Here is a 12274-nt window from a genome sequence, read left to right on the forward strand (position 1 = left end):
CTCCCTTGGCCATACTTCCTTTATTTTGTAAACGGGAAATTGATTTTTGAACCTGAGTATCAGATTTACATTTGTTTGCATTAAATATCATCTCATTAAATTTAATCCAAGATTTGAACCTGTCGTGAAACTTTTTTGGAGCCTGACTCCACTTATGCAAGTTACCCTTCCTAGCTTTGGGTCAGTAAATCTGCTTTTTTTCTGGAAACATCCCTGAGGTTCCTTGTGACAGTGTACTATAGTTAGAAGGGATCTCCCCAGCCCTTTTCCACTGGGATTTCAATAGGGTCAATGGATAGGATTAGGATAATGACTATTCTCATTTAGCACATCAAGGTTTACCAAATGCTTTCCTTGGGGCATAGAGGGATAGAGAGTAAAAGTATTACTATATCCGTATTACAAGTGAGGAAATTGAGGCTCAAAAATATTAAGTGACCATTGATTCACAAAAAGGTTCACACAAAGCATTTGAAACTAACTTTCAGGATCAAAAAGAGAATCCACGAGCTTTAAAAGCCCTTCATTGTTACCTAGCCATTTCCCACCTTCCAGTCTTTCCACAACTTATTTATCAGCTCCAAATCACTTTGGCATTTTCCCCACTGCATCATACCGGTGACAGAATAGAATTTTAGATCCTAGTGTTATAGGTCAGAAGGTTTGGGGTAGACAAGTCGGCATGGAGCCAGGGAAGGTGAATGGCACTGGGACATGGAGGATGGAGCTGGGAAACTGCCATCACAAGGTCAAGGTCATCGCTACGGAGTTCAGGTTCAAGGGGCTTTGATAAACTGGTGCCCTTTAGCATTGTACTTCTTGCAATCTCTGAGCCCCCACCACTGTCTCCTGCCTTAGTAGTACAGTGAGTAGGATGGAGTCAAGAAGACCCAAGTTCAAATCCAACCTCAGGTAGCTTATTAACTATAGCAATTATCTCAATTCTTGGCACATTTAAGACACTTATAAATGCTCAGGGTTGCTTCTGAGCCCCTAGAACAAGAGGACACTCATTCCTTCTTGGTCATCCTATCAATCCTTTGGCAAAAGCTGAGAAAACAGGAAGGAGCCAGGGTTGGTGGGTTTCCCTAGCGCATCCCCGTCTAATCCTAAGATGTGGGAGTGAGGGGAGCCTAGATTTCATGTTCCTTAGGAGGGAGTGTTTCCCAGAAGGCCCACCCCACCTTGCCCCCTCCCTGCCAACAAATCGAGGGGGACTTACTGGAAACAGTGGCTGTCCTCTGCTGTGCTCCTCAGGTACTGCCTCAGGGAGCTCAGGAACTCTCCAAGGTGCTCCCGGGAGACCACCATCTCTTGTCTCACCAAGAGGAGATACTGAGGGAGGAGAGGGGAGATTACCAACCCGGAGGGCAGGGTTTCCAGCCAAGACTTTGCTCCTTATGCTCTCTGTTACTTCAGAATTTATTTATTTAGCCTTTGTGGGACTCAGTTTCCTCATCTGTAATATGAGAGGGTTGGACTAGCCCAGGGATATCTAACCCTTTGGTAGTCTGGTTGGGCTTTCTCAGAATAAGGCTTCAAATGAATAATATAAAATACACGTGTATACAAAAGGAAGCCAATTATATTGAAATGCATTTATCAAAATATTTTTTAAAATAAGTTCATGGACTCCAGTGTAAGAATCCCTGTTCTAGATGGTCTGTTTTCTTCTCCCTCTAAATTTGATGAATGCCCCTCCTCGGTGTGACGTTGACCCCTCCCCAGTCTCCATAGGCTCTGGGACCGGACTTGTCCCCTGCTGTGGCTGTGAGCTGGCTCCCTCTCGCCTTTTTCAGTTTGGTCACTGAGTGGTCGGCCATTTTGTATTCACTGCAGCCAGCCCCAAATTTCATTCGTTTTATTTAAAAATTCTCTGCTCTGAGCTGAAAAATTCCCATCAGCAATGGCTGTGGGGTCCCTCTCCAGAAACAGACAGACACGGAAAGCCCGGTGGGGGACGGGTACTCACGGTGCAAGCCGTACTGTTTCCATCGGAGAGACGCTGATGCAGATCAAACCACAGGGTCTGGAATCAATAAAACAGGAGTCCGTTCAATCAACATTTATTAAGCGAGCAGTGGGTGCAAATCACAGCGCTGGAAGCCAAAATGTAAATAAGACGCAGTCTCTGCAACATGAAGCACATCACCCGGGAGGTCCAGCTCAGGCTCACAAAGCACCTTGTGGATGCTTTCTCCTTGAATCTTCACCACCAACCCTGTGAGGCTGATGGTCCTTCTCCCTTGGAGATTCCTTTGAATGAAATGAATTGCCTTGCCCAAGAGCATATGGTTAATAAGAGGCAGACTTGAAATTTGCTTTTTTCCCTTTTTTTTGTTAGGATGGCTTTCTAAAGAGGCTTCAGAAAGTCGGTCCTACTTGGGAAGGTCTGTTGGGTCATCTGGGCCCTCCCATCAATAGTTCCCGAGTTAGACAGGGGACCAAGGCTATAGGGACTGAATTTCAACAGATTTGGGAAGCCTTGGATCTTTGGGGATAATGCTGATGATACGATGCTGTTCCAGAAAGCTCCACACCCGAAGTGCCCATTTCTTTCTTTTACACGCGCGCGCACACACACACACACACACACACATTTATAAAACTATATATATATAAAACTTTTTTTTTCAACGTGCCCATTTCACAGATGATGTTTTGCTAGAAAAATCCCTGGAAAAGTGAAATATCCTGATTGACATTCTATTGTTTCTCTTCTCCGAGTATCTGGGAACATGGATCCTAATCAGTACCGATATATGCAAGGGACTATACAGACAGGGAGGGGGGAACGGGGATTAATTCTGCCTCTGGTTTCCAGAATTTAGGGAGGAGCAGACTCTGAGTCTTGGATGGCTCACCCTGGGCTATATAACCACAGGCGCAATATCTGCGTATCCTGCCCCCGGGACACCGGCCCCGCTCCCCTGAGGACCCCTTCGGTCTCCCTCTCGCCTGCTCAGGAGCCGGGGGTTCAGCCAAAGGAGCAGATGTTCCCCCTTCCGTCTGACGCTCAGATTAAATCCGGGATCCGACGGACGGAGTCGCCCACCCCCGCTCATCAGGAGCAGATGGTATGTGTCCTTCCGGACAGACAGAGCACAGAACGGCAGAGCTGGGAACCGGCCCTTACCGCAAAATGTCAGAGCTGGAAAGGTCCCTGCGACAAAGCTGGAATGGTCTTAAATTAGCGGCGTCCGGGGGAGCCTGGGAGCGGAGCCCGAGGGCTGGACGGGCCTTGGAAGGCGGGACGTCGGAGCTCAGCGGTCCCTTGGAACCAAGAATGGGAATCTCGGGCCTGGATTCCGATCCTTACCAGCTGTGCGACCCTGGGCGGGAACTTCAACTGTCCACCTCAGTTTTCTAAACTATAAAAGGGGGGAAATAACAGCACCCACCTCCCGAGATTGTCGTGAGGATCGCATAAGATGGATTTTGTATAGGGCTTAGCAGTGTCTGGCGCCCAGTAGGTGGTTATTTCCTTGCTTTTAGCTGTAAATCACCCATGTTAGAGCTATGATGCCCTTAGAACCCAGGGGCAGCGAGGTGGTGCAGTGCATGGAGCCCCAGCCCTGAGTCAGGAGGACCTGAGTTCAAATTTGGCCTCAGGCACTTAACACCTCCTGGCTGTGTGACCCTGGGCAAGTCACTTAACCACAATTGCCTCAGGAAAAAAAAATTCCCTGGGCAGGACCTTGGAGATCCATCCCTGTTATTTTGGAGAAAAACTAAAGAGGCAAAATTGTTTCATACTCACAGAGGAAGCAAGGGTGAGAAGCCAGAGCTCTGAGCTCTGGGAGTCCAGAGAAGTCGTCAATTAATTTGTAATTTCAAGTTAGTGGTTTAAAAGGGGCAGAAAAGCAAGGTAGGAACATAAAAATAATTGTTATAATTACAATAATTCATGACAATCACAACTGGTATTTCTCTAGAGCCTTCGGTGCATATTCTCATTTAAATCTTGCCCAACCTCCACAAAATCCCGTCCTCAGCTGCAGATGGAAGTGGGCCAAGGGGGAGGTATGTACCTAGCCTTGGCTATGTGACCCTGGCGTGTGCCCCCCCAGAGGAATTCCCCTGCAGGCCCAGACAAAGATGAAGGCATTGAGGCGGAGGTGGACTGCCCAGCTGGAGGGGACAGCTCCCCCTAGCCCCATCATTCACCAGCGTAGGCATTGAAACCAGTTTACCCACTGCTGATGTTACTGGAGTTCTATAGCTTTACAAAACTGCCTTCTTTGTGGCCAATCTATTTTTCATTTTCCTCATCTGTAAAACAGAAGGCAGGCTCTTGTTCTAGATGGCTGCTATGGTTCCTTTCAGCTCAATCTGTGATCCTAAGCAGGTCGAATAAAGGCTATCATTCCTATGTTACAGATGGGGAAACTGAGGCTCAGAGAGGTAAAATAACTTTACCCAGAGTCATAGGGCAAGTTATTTCCCCTACATCGCATGGTCTTGGTGGACACTCTGTATATAGGGAGGAATCAGGAATGTACATAGGAAAGATAGAGAATCAGAGACAGAAACAGAGAGACACTTACTAACTGGTTGAACCTAGATAAGTCATTTAACCTTTTTTTTCTGGCTTAGTTCCCTTATCTGTAAGTTGGGGATAATAAGAATAGTTCCCTCTTTTGTGAGGATCAGATGAGAACATACTTGTAAAAGAAGTGCCACATAAATGCTAGATATTATTATTATTAGCGATTGTTAATCTGGTCTCTGGGTCCTCCAATCCATGCTGTGACACAGCAGGTTAATCTTCCCAAAGTCTCACTTGCTACAGGGCCCTCATCTACTCAAAAATCATTCCACCGTGTCCTTATCAGTTTTTGACTCTGCATTTTTTTTGCCTGTTTATTTGGCTTTCACTGGATTGGGGCATTTTCTTGACTGTCCTCCAGGCTTAAAATGTCCTCCCTCTTCAACTCTGGCTTCCTTTGATCAGTCCAGAATTTTTTACTGGAAACCTTGCCCAATCCCTTTTTATTCCAATGCCTTCCCTCTGCTAATTATCTCCTATTTGTCCTGTCTCAAAGGCAGCTCAGTAGCCTACTGGAAAGTGCACAGGGTCTGAAGTCAAATCTGAATACAGACACTCACTAGCTGTGTGACCCTGGGGAAGTCACTTCTCCTGTTTGCCTCAGTTTCCTTATCTATAAAATGAGCTGGAAAAGGAAACAGCAAAACACTCAGTATCTTTGTCAACAGGTTCAGACCCAACTGAACAACAACAAAATAGATCCTGTCTACAGCTTGCTTTGTAAATATTTGCTTGAATGTTGTCTCCCCCATTTGACTGTAAGCTCCCTGAGGACAGGGACTTTTTTGCCCCTTTTATGTCCTCAGAGCTTAGCATAAAGCCGAGTTCCTTAATAAATGTTTATTGAGCTGTGATTTTATTGGTATTTATTTTAAGGGATGCAATTTTGCACCTTCTCCATAATTTGTAGTCTCACTGAATTGCCTGGCACACTAAAAGGGTGACTCACAAAGCCAAGAATGTGTCTTTGGGACTTGAACTCAGGTCTTCTTGACCCCAAAGTCAGCTTATTTTCCATTCCTTGTAGGATAAAGACCAAATCTAGTAAGGAATTCAAGTTCTTCCCAATCTGGCACCCTACTTCTGGAGCCTCATCTTCCATTATTCCCCTCTAAAAGCTTCCTATTCTAGCCAGACCAATGTTCTCATTACTATATACAGCCACCTGGATGCTTTTGCTTACTGTATTCCTCTTACCTAGTATGTCTCTCTCTCTCCCTTTCTTTATTTTTCCAAATCTCATACATCTTTCAAAGTTAGAAAGACTTTCCTGAGCACAGCCAGCCATAATAATTTCTTCTCCCTTTGGGATCGCTATCAGATCTTCTTTTTGATTGCATGTCAATCTCTCTCTCTCTCTCTCTCTCTCTCTCTCTCTCTCTCTCTTTCTGTCAGTCTCTGTCTCTCTCTCTCTTTCTATGTGTGTGTGTTTCTCTCTCTCTTTCCCTCCCTCTCTCTCTTTTTCTTTTCCCCACTCCTTTGTCTCTTTCTCTCCCTCCATTTCTTCCTTTGGTCTCTTTCTGCCTATATCCACCTGCTTTGCCTCCTTCTTTCCCATCCTTCCCTCCTCTCCCCCCATTCTCTCAGTGCTAACCCTTTTGTCTGATGGCAATAGGTTAGCAAAACTGACTGCTGTCAAATTCTCCCAAACTGGCATTTTCCATGGACACTACTTAATTTGCTTCTCTTAACCTCTCCCTCTCCCCCATCAAAATGTCTGCTTTGCCTATGACTTTGATGGAATACTTGTGCCGTGGGAAATGACAAGGTTTCAGGAAAACATGGCAAGACCTTTATCAACAACACAAAGTGAAGGGAGTACAAGAAAACCATTGTGCACAGTAACAGCAATATCACATGAAGATCAGCTCTGAAAGACTTGGCTACTCTGATCAATACAATGATCCAAGACAATTTCAAAGGACTCGAGATTAAAAAATCCTCTCCACCTCCAGAGAGAGAACTGATGAACTCTAGTGCAGACTGAAGCATGATTTTTTTCACTTTATTTTTATTGCTTTTGGAGGGAATATGGCTAATATAGAAATGATTTCACATGTATGAATTGATGTCCAATTGTTTGTTTTCTCAGTGGGTGGAAAAGGGGGTGGGAGAGAGGAAGTGAATGTGAAACTCAAAATTTAAAAAGAATAATTTTTTAAAATGATGAATGGATGCAAAGAAAGAGGGAAAAAAGAGATGTATATCTTGAATGAGGGACTATATTCTCTCAGGAGAAACTTTGGAGCTAGAGGAACTTGTTCAAGTCCTGACTCCATTATTTCAGACCCCAAAGCACCTGTACCTTTCTGCTCTGTTTTCAGTCTCTAACACCTCCAAACAATGCGTTAGCCAGGGTAACAGATGGGGTTGTTACTTGTCCCTCATGTGCCTCAGTTTCTTCATCTGAAAAATGAAGGGAATGAAGTCCAGAATCTCCAAATTCTCCAACCATGGCCATACACTGCCTGGGATTATAAGTTACTTTTTTATGTGGACAGGCAAACTCTACCTAACCCTGTTAACCAGTTCTCTGAAAACACAATGTGAAGCAAAATAATATTACTGGGGCACTTAACTCTGTAAGAGTACTGTCATAAATAAGGAGAAAGTGCTTTGGAGTGGCCAAAATTCAGGCTATAAAAAAACCAAATTAGATCTTTCAGTGATCTAATGCAATTTAATCTTCATGACACTAATATAATCCAAGAGGATGTGGAAAGATTGAACCTTGTGTCCGAACCTTGACCTTATCTTCTGTGCTCCTTTTCCACTTTCCCTCCTGGATATAACCCCCCCAGGCCCTGCCTTTGTCCTTGGTCTCCCCCTTCCTATCCCCTTCCTCTCTCCTTTGCTGCTATAAGTCAATTCTTCTTCCCTCAGAGATTAGCGTACCTTTCTTTAGAGAAATGTTGCATTATAAAAGATCAAAAAATGGTGGACCTGAAGTCCATGGCTTGAGGAAGATAACAGTGAATAGCTGCTCAGCTACAAACTCAAGCTCTCTATGTCCAGTGGTCTTTCCATTACATCTTTGATTCCTCTCCAGGGCACAAAGAGACTAATTGGGTTCTAGCCTCCCCACCCCCTGCCCAATGTAAGAGACAGGGAAAGGAAAGAAGGAATCCATGGCTGCGGTGGGCTGTGCTCTTCTCAGGGGGCACCAGGGCAGTTGCTCCCCTGGCTCAGAGGCAGCTCTGAAACTCTACTTTCTGGGAGTTCTGATTTGTAGAAATTTGGAAGCATCTGATTTGTAGAAATTTGGAAGCATCTAGACATTTAGGACTGATTAAAACCCAAGTTAAGAAAATCTGAATTTAAACTGAATATAAATACTTTAGGGAGAAAATGGATATTTAATGAAATAGGGAACTTTCTACCATTCCTAATTAAAAGACCAGAGCGGAATAAAAAGATTGATTTTCAAATACAAGACTCAAGGGAAACATAAAAAGTTAAAATAAGAAACAAGAAAGAGAAAACATAAGGGATTCAATAAGGTTAAATTGTTTATATTTCTATATGGCGAGACGATATTTGTAACTCTTAAGAATTTTATTATGGAAAGGGCAATAAGAAGGAGTCTACATGGGCAGAGGATGCAGATATAAGGTGGCTTTGATGAGATGATATCCCTCAAAATAAAGGAGATAGAAAATTGTACTGGAAAAAGGTTGGATACAGAATTCTATTATACTACAAGAAACTAAAAAGGGACTGGGATATAGAAGGAAGGGCAGATTGGGGAAGCAGCGGTCAGAAGAAAATCTGAGTTCAAATCCTGCCTTGGATACTTAACAAAGCACTTAACCTCTGTCTGCCTCAGGTTCCCAATCTGTAAAATGAAGATAGTAACTCTATCCTAGGGTTGTGAGGATCAAGTGAGATCCCATACGATGCGCTTTGCAAACTGTACAAAGTGATATGATTGCACGTGTGTATTAGATTGTTTGCCATCTTGAGGAGGGGGAGGGAGACAAATTTGGAAGTCAAAATCTTACAAAAACGAATGTTGAAAACGACCTTTACATGTAATTGGGGGGAAAAAAAGCAAATATGATTAAGTGCAAAAAACCACAAAAGTGACATGTTAGGGATGCTAGTGATGGGGATGCTAGGCCAGAGGTTGGATGTCAGGGAGCACTTGCCAGTGGGCTAGGGCACAGGCCGGCCTGACAGCTGGGACGGCCCTTCCCCGGGATGCAGTGGGGCAGGGGGCCGAGGAAGGAAAACAAATCAAAGATAATGAGGAAGCTCAGCCCATGAGCCTGTCATCTCTGAAGAGCCTTGGTTGTTAGGGCGACCAGCGTTCTAATAATAGACTCCAAGAGCTCCCTCCTGAGCTGCCCCAAGTTGTTATGACAACCTGGGCTCTCTGGTCCTGCTGAGTACCTCCTGCAGAGGCCGGGGATGCGGGCTGACTCTGGATCTGGCCTCTGCTGAGCCTCTCCCTCAGCCCCAGACCACCCTGCCCCAGCCCCCTCCCCGGAAGGCCGGGGTCCAAGGGCAGGGGGCAAACCAGAGGGCAGAGAGATCTTGGACAAGTAACTTAATCTCCTTCTGCCTCAGTGGGTAGGTTTGATTTCCTGGCCTCTGAAGGCAAGTCACTTGAGCCTCTGTTTCTGGAAAAATGAGCTGGAGAGGGAAATGGTAAATCACTCAGTCTCTGCTGAGAAAAGCCCTAATGAGGTCCCAGAGTCGGACACTTCTGAAAGGTCACGGCTGGCTCTAAATCAGTGATTTCCCAGCCCCGCATTCTGCTCCCGTTCCAGGCTCGGAGCCCAGCCCCCCCTGCCCAGCAAAAAGCAACCCCGGAAGCTGCTTACTGATTGGTTCAGGCCGGGACTCTTAATTAATCATTAATCACGACAATGCCAATAAGTCAGCATCGCCTGTGGCTGCACCTAGAAACAGAGGCTGGGATTCTCGCCCTGGCTGACTCGGCAAAGATGGGGACTGGGATTTAGGAGACCAGCCGCCAATCATGCGTCTGACCTTCACCCCCGAACCTGTCTCCTCCTCTGTGAAATGAAGGAAGTGGGTCTCATAGCCCTCCAGTCTTAAATCTAGGACCCTCAGTCGTTTTACCTGAAGCTCAATGTTCCTCTTCAGCAAAATGGGAATAATAGCACATGTACCACCCACATCAGAGGGTCTTCGCAAGGACAGTGTTTTGCAAAGTATAAAGTGCCAGGGAAATCTGGAGTGAGCTTTAGGGTTCACAAAACACATACAGATGAGGAGACTGAGGCAAACAGGTGAAATGCCCAGGGTCACGTAGCTACTAAGTGTATGAGGCAGAATTGGAACTCGGGTTTTCCCCACAGTCTATTGACTGTTTTGTCTACAAGCCTCACGTGGGTTTCAGAACTCGAATCCTGCTCTAGGCCTTGTCCTGACACACTGTAAGGGGCCTTTAGCCTCTGAGCTCCCCCTCCATCAAAGGGAAGATCAATAACTCACTCCTGCTACCCCAGCTCTCACTGGGATCCGATCAATGGCACGCAGCGGCTTTGGAACTACTGGGGTCTCTAGGGCTTCGGTTCCTGTTGGCGATTCCCTACAAGTGCCACTCAAGGGGCTCCGTGACCCTGGGCCGGGGGCAGGAACCTCGTTTCTGCAGACACTGAGGGGTCCTCCAGGACTCAGTGCGCAGGACTGAACCCCCTCCATGTCACCTCAGCCTCCCTCCTGCTCCAGATGGCTTTCTCTCCAGTCCCTCTGGTCTGGCTAAGGCCCCATAGGAGGACGGCATTGATGACATTTACAAAGCAGCTGAAAAACTCTCTCCTCTCTCCCTCTCTCCTTTCCTCCTTCCTTCTCTGTCTCTTTCTCATTCTTTCTCATTCTGTCTCTGTCTCTGTCTCTGTATCTGTATTTGTCTGTCTGTCTCTCTGTCCCTCTCTTTGTCTCTCTCTTTTCCTCCTTCCTTCTCTCTGTCTCTCATTCTATTTTTCATTCTCTCTCTCTCTCTCTCTCTCTCTCTCTCTCTCTCTCTCTCTCTCTGACTGTCTCTCTCAGTCTCTGTCTCTTTCCTTTGTTTCTCTCTCTCTCTTTTCCTCCTTCCTTCTCTCTGTCTCTCTGTCTCACTTCTTTCCTCCTTCTTTCTCTCTGTCTTTCTCTCATTCTTTCTCATTCTGTCTGTCTCTGTATCTGTATCAGTCTGTCTGTCTCTCTCTTTGTCTTTCTCTCTCTGTCTCTCTCTTTTCCTCCTTCCTTCTCTCTGTCTCTCATTCTATTTTTCACTCTCTCTCTCTCTCTCTTCTCTCTCTCTCTCTCTCTCTCTCTCTCTCTGTTTCTGACTGTCTCTCTCAGTCTCTGTCTCTTTCCTTTCTCTGTTTCTCTCTTTCTCTCTATTTCTGACTCTGTCTCTCTCAGTCTCTGTCTCTTTCCTTCCTCTGTCTTTTTCTCTCTCTCTCTTTTCCTCCTTCCTTCTCTGTCTCTCATTCTTTTTCATTCTCTGTCTGTCTCTCTCCTTTCCTCCTTTCTTCTGTCTCTCATTCTATTTTTCATTCTTTGCCTCTCTATTTCCCTCTGTCTCTTTCCTTTCTTCTCTCTCTCTCTCTCACTCCCTTTCTCCTTTCTTTCTTCCCTCTCTCTGTCTCTCTCTCTCATTCTCTTTCTCATTCTGTCTGTCTGTTCTCTCTCCTTCTCCCTCTCTGTCTCTCTCCCTCTCACTCACTCTCTCCTTTCCTCTCTCCCCTTCGTCCCCCTATCTCTCCCTCATCACTATCTCTCTTCATTCCCTTCTCCCAACTATCTCTCTCCCTTGCTCTAAAGTCCTAAACAAAGACATAAAATGCCAGACATGGGAAAGACCAGCTCCCTGTGCAGCCACAGCCAGAGAGGCCATTGTATGCCTGACATCCCAGACAGGGGACAGGACGCCAAAGTGGAAGATTCTGGGTGAGGGATGCTCTAAGTAGGTCTGGGACCTGAGAGGGGATGTCATATTCTGCCTCCTCCTAGAAGTGCTCACAGATGAATTTCCTCTCCTCGGAAGACCCAGACTCCCTGAAGGATGAGCTCCATCTCCTTCCTCCCGCCCAGCTGTGACTTTGGGACTCGGAGTTGGAGCGATCCCGGAGAGCATCTGGCCCGATGCAGGCCCGTAACAGACATCCCTCCCTCCCCCACCCCCATCCTGGAACAAATGCTCAGAGAGAGGGGGAGAGGGGGAGGGGGTAACCCAGGATAAGCTCTGGGATAAGGACAGCTTGAATCAGGTAGGATTTCTTTCCCAAACTTTGTTGGTCTCAGTGTTTTTTTTTGTTTTGTTTTGTTTTGTTTTGTCTTTGGTTTTTTAGTAGAAAAGGGGCTCCCATATCTATCAGTTAACCATTCTCATAGTTTGGAACTGGGAGCTCAGACCATGAAACATCGTCTCCAACCAGCCCAAGGTTAAAGTGCATCCTAACGGACTCCTAGTTCCTGGGGTGAGAGGAAGGGGTGGCAAAATAAGCCCCGAGAAAGCTGGATTCCTAAACCTCTGGATATCAGGGCGGAAGTGCTGGGGAGGGGTCGGGGGAGGGTTCTGAAGCAGGTTTAGGGACCAAGAAGGGGAGGCGGGGGCCCCACACCCAGCTGTTTTACCTTATTCTCCAGCCTCTCTATCAGCTCGGCTAAGCGGCTGATCTGTGCTTCCAGCCCTTCCTCCTTGCTGTCTGGGGATCCTGAGGGGGAAAGGCAGGGTTCACTAAGGGGACTCCAGGACCGGGGAGCCCT

The 12274-nt window shown here is 46.2% G+C and overlaps 1 protein-coding gene across 1 annotated transcript in view; it reads right to left on the reverse strand.

The window, feature by feature from the left end:
* The window catches only part of NECAB2 (N-terminal EF-hand calcium binding protein 2), a 48615-nt gene that overhangs the window by 7880 nt on the left and 28461 nt on the right, over window positions 1–12274 (reverse strand). The window contains exons 8-10 of the mRNA XM_051974936.1: window positions 12143–12222; window positions 1973–2029; window positions 1223–1335 (exon numbers count right to left, since the gene is read on the reverse strand). Of these exons, the coding sequence (XP_051830896.1) occupies window positions 1223–1335; window positions 1973–2029; window positions 12143–12222 (250 nt within the window). The remainder of the gene's footprint in view (window positions 1–1222; window positions 1336–1972; window positions 2030–12142; window positions 12223–12274) is intronic.

This window comes from Antechinus flavipes, chromosome 2, assembly GCF_016432865.1.
Source record: "Antechinus flavipes isolate AdamAnt ecotype Samford, QLD, Australia chromosome 2, AdamAnt_v2, whole genome shotgun sequence".
NCBI classification, from domain to species: domain Eukaryota; kingdom Metazoa; phylum Chordata; class Mammalia; order Dasyuromorphia; family Dasyuridae; genus Antechinus; species Antechinus flavipes.